The 1,199-nt window shown below is 45.0% G+C and overlaps 1 protein-coding gene across 1 annotated transcript; it reads left to right on the forward strand.

Annotated features, from left to right (window-relative positions):
• Positions 1-3: 3 nt before the first annotated feature.
• Positions 4-874, forward strand: LOC104815199 (tubby-like F-box protein 3; the record flags this gene model as incomplete). The annotated part of the gene is made up of 2 exons (XM_010543514.2): positions 4-23; positions 108-874. Coding segments are annotated over 2 exons (450 nt in total), but the record flags the coding sequence as incomplete, so codon positions are not given.
• Between the last annotated feature and the right edge of the window lie 325 nt (positions 875-1,199).

Consider the following 1,199-nt stretch of genomic DNA (forward strand, 5'->3'; position numbering starts at 1 on the left):
GAGCTCAACGTCTTGGGCTCCAGGTGATAATGATCTGTACCAACGATCTTGTGGGAATAAACAAACGTTGGTTGTATTGATTATATGACTGTATTTGATTGTGAAAGGGGGCCGAGGAGGATGCAATGCACGATGGACGGAATCCCAGCGTCAGCCATGGGACCAGGAGGAACAGCTCCGACTCAGACAGAGCTTCTCCACAGTAATGTGGAGAGTTTCCCATCAATTCCCTCGTTCAGATCAAAATCAACTCGGTCAGAGAGTTTCCCTTCTGACGAACTGCTGGTGCTGAAGAACAAAGCGCCCAGGTGGCATGAACAGCTCCAGTGCTGGTGCCTCAACTTCAATGGCCGAGTAACGGTTGCTTCTGTCAAAAACTTTCAGCTGGTCGCCTCCCCAGAGAACGAGAGCGTAATTCTCCAGTTCGGAAAAGTTGGCAAAGACGTGTTCACCATGGATTACCAGTACCCGATCTCGGCTTTCCAGGCTTTCGCCATATGCCTTAGCAGCTTCGACACCAAGTTAGCCTGTGAATAACCCGAAAACTTGGAAAGTTTTCATCTTTCTTTGTTTGTCAGCTAAAAGGAATTATGTTCGCCGTGGCAAATCACTGGAGAAGATTGATTTAGGCTTTCAAAGGTCTGGTGGCTGGTCATGTTACGAGATGAGCTTTTGAAGAGAAGAGAGTGGATCCTATTATGAATAGAGAGGGAGAGAGTTTAGATATTTGATTTGGGTCAGATTCTAATGGGCGTCTTTCTAAAATTTGGTGTGTTAAAGTTCATGGCTTCCGTCGTCGTTCTGTATAATATCAAATTACCTTAAATACCCCTAACTTTCTTAATATTTACAACAAAAACCAGTGTAAACTGTTCTCAGCTTCGCACTTGGACATCTTGTCCTTCTCACTTCAGTTTGCCGGCCTCCGACGCCCTACCGCCTTTGATTTTGCCATCTTTGCTGTCCGGTCTCCGCCAAGTTCTCTCTCGATCTTCACCGCTGGCGGGGTCTCTCCCCACGATCTCGTTGAGGGAGATTCTGTAAAGTTCGTCAGCAACGAATAAAATCGATCTTTTATGGTGGCAAAAGATGAGTGTCTTGAAGACTGTAACGATACGACGAAACTCTCAACCTGAAACAGATTTGTTATATACGTGAAAGTAGATATTTACAAAGAATAACGATTACAATTACGATTT

The sequence above is a fragment of the Tarenaya hassleriana genome, unplaced genomic scaffold (genome assembly GCF_000463585.1).
Source record: "Tarenaya hassleriana unplaced genomic scaffold, ASM46358v1 Cleome2271, whole genome shotgun sequence".
NCBI classification, from domain to species: Eukaryota; Viridiplantae; Streptophyta; class Magnoliopsida; order Brassicales; family Cleomaceae; genus Tarenaya; species Tarenaya hassleriana.